Here is a 2,484-nt window from a genome sequence, read left to right on the forward strand (position 1 = left end):
TCTATAACAACCCTGAATAGTACAGCTAGAAAATTTCGTCTCCATATTTTTGTATTTTAAAAAATTTTCCGTGTTGTTAATTAATAAAAACCTGAAGTAATATTGAGACAAATATGAAGAAAACAAACACATCCACTTGATTCCACAAAATTTCTGAGGAAATAAAGAAAATTCAAAAAGAAAAAAAAGTAGAATCCTATGTATGTGATGGTCCCAAATTGAGATAACTGAGGATAAGCAAATGGAGATGTGAGACACATGCTGCACTGTCCCTCAATAGTCAACTGTGATAATTGCTCCTTACAAATTTACTTTCTACTATAAAAACCCCAGAACTTCATGGTACTTTATCTTAAATTACAGTAAGGGATGTACAACAGAGTTCATTTGGTTACAGCACCAACTATGCTATGTGGAGATAGGTTAAAAATAATGTTTGATGATAATATGGCTCAAAGAAAGCAACATTGAAACCCATCTTTTTTTTTCTCTTAGGAAACAATGTCTGCATCTCTGAAAGGCCCTAATAGCTCCAAGTTCCAGGTGTCTGAGTTCATCCTGATGGGACTCCCAGGCATTCACAGCTGGCAACACTGGCTCTCCTTACCATTGGCACTACTCTACCTCTCAGCAATTGGTGCTAATATCCTCATCCTCGTCACCATCTGCCAGGACCCTGCTCTTCAGCAGCCTATGTACTCTTTCCTAGGCATCCTCTCTGTGGTGGACATGGGCCTGGCCACCACCATCATGCCCAAGATCCTGGCCATCTTCTGGTTTGATGCCAAGGTCATCAGCCTTCCTGAGTGTTTTGCTCAGATCTATGCCATTCACTGCTTTGTGGGCATGGAGTCTGGTATCTTCCTCTGCATGGATTTGATAGATACATAGCTATTTGTCACCCTCTTCACTACCCATCAATCGTCACCAAGGCCTTAATCTTAAGAGCTACTGTGTTCATGGTACTAAGAAACGGTTTTCTTTCCCTTCCAGTGCCAGTGCTAGCAGCCCAGCGTAATTATTGTTCCAGGAATGAGATTGAGCACTGCCTGTGCTCTAACCTTGGGGTCACCAGCCTGGCTTGTGACGACTGGAGGCCAAACAGCATCTGCCAATTGGTTCTGGCATGGCTTGGAATGGGGAGTGACCTAGGTCTTATAATATTGTCATACATTTTGATTCTGCGCTCTGTACTTAAACTGAATTCTGCTGAAGCTGCCTCCAAAGCTCTGAGCACTTGTAGCTCCCATCTGATCCTTATCCTCTTCTTCTACACTGTTGTTGTAGTGATTTCAGTAACTCAACTGGCAGAAACTAAGGCCCCTTTGGTTCCAGTTCTACTCAATGTGCTGCACAACATCATCCCCCCTTCCCTCAACCCTATGGTTTATGCACTTAGGACTAAAGAACTTAGGGCAGGCTTCCAAAAGGTGTTTTGTTTGAGCTTAGAAAAGAAAACAAGGCACCAGAGACCTTCTCCATGATGTACATGAACTTCAGCTCCTTCTAAGACGGATAGTAGAATTTCAAATATGAAGGGGGAAGTGAATTGCCTTTGAGATATCTTTTTCACATTGTATAAGCATCTGGAAACAACAACAACAAAAACATTCCAATTAGCTCCAAAATATTGACAAGAGCTGAATATATTGGAGGAGAAGTATTTTCTACCAAACCAAATGAATAAAAACTAGAATTTATGATTTATATCTCTCCCTGTAAATAAAAATTAACATAAAAAAAACACAACCAAGAAATAAGTGATTGGGACATGAGTTACAGATCATGCTTGTTTATAGATAGCTGTACCTTGGGAACAATGTCTGTCTGACTGAACAAGTGTCATTCCAGTGTCTACAGAGGGAGGAATAGAATATACTTCAGATGAACAAAGCCAAATCAGTCTATGATGGCGCTTGAGATGGAATAAGCAAGATGACCAGACTTCGATAAACAGAACCCAAAAGATACAGATAGATTTAGTAAGTCTAAAGATAAAAGCCTATTGGCAATTCTGGCTTTCAATGAAAAACATTTTTTCTATTCTAAGGTCATATTTGATGCTTTTATACACACTGAACATTAATACGCTCCTTGAAATTCCAAAGCTAAAATTTTAAATTATGAATAAACCATTTACTTTAAACAGAAAATGGCAAAGTCATTTTAGCTAGTTGCCATATGATTTAAGTGTAAATTTGAGAAACTCTCATTTTAAAACTTTCCTTTTGTATTAATAAACTGAGAAAGTGAATAATTGTTTTTATGGTTTGTGTTGTAAAGACACCTTATCAAAGCTGGAAATGAAACAGTATGACACAATTAGCTTAGTACACACTATCAAGCTTTTTATTTCCCCAGAGTGATCTTGACCTAAGAGTTTTGTTAGAATTCTCTTTTTCTGATCTTAATATATTCTCCCCAATTGTTTGGTATTCTGTTTACCTAAAATAAATGTGTGTGTGTGTGTGTGTGTGTGTGTGG

The 2,484-nt window shown here is 38.3% G+C and overlaps 1 protein-coding gene across 1 annotated transcript; it reads left to right on the forward strand.

Annotated features, from left to right (window-relative positions):
* The first annotated feature begins 501 nt into the window (after positions 1-501).
* Positions 502-1,484, forward strand: LOC131486597 (olfactory receptor 56B1-like). Its single transcript, XM_058686504.1, is given in 2 exon segments — positions 502-871; positions 874-1,484. Coding segments are annotated over 2 exon segments (981 nt in total).
* The last annotated feature ends 1,000 nt before the right edge of the window (positions 1,485-2,484 follow it).

Source organism: Neofelis nebulosa, chromosome 10 (genome assembly GCF_028018385.1).
Source record: "Neofelis nebulosa isolate mNeoNeb1 chromosome 10, mNeoNeb1.pri, whole genome shotgun sequence".
Classification (NCBI taxonomy): domain Eukaryota; kingdom Metazoa; phylum Chordata; class Mammalia; order Carnivora; family Felidae; genus Neofelis; species Neofelis nebulosa.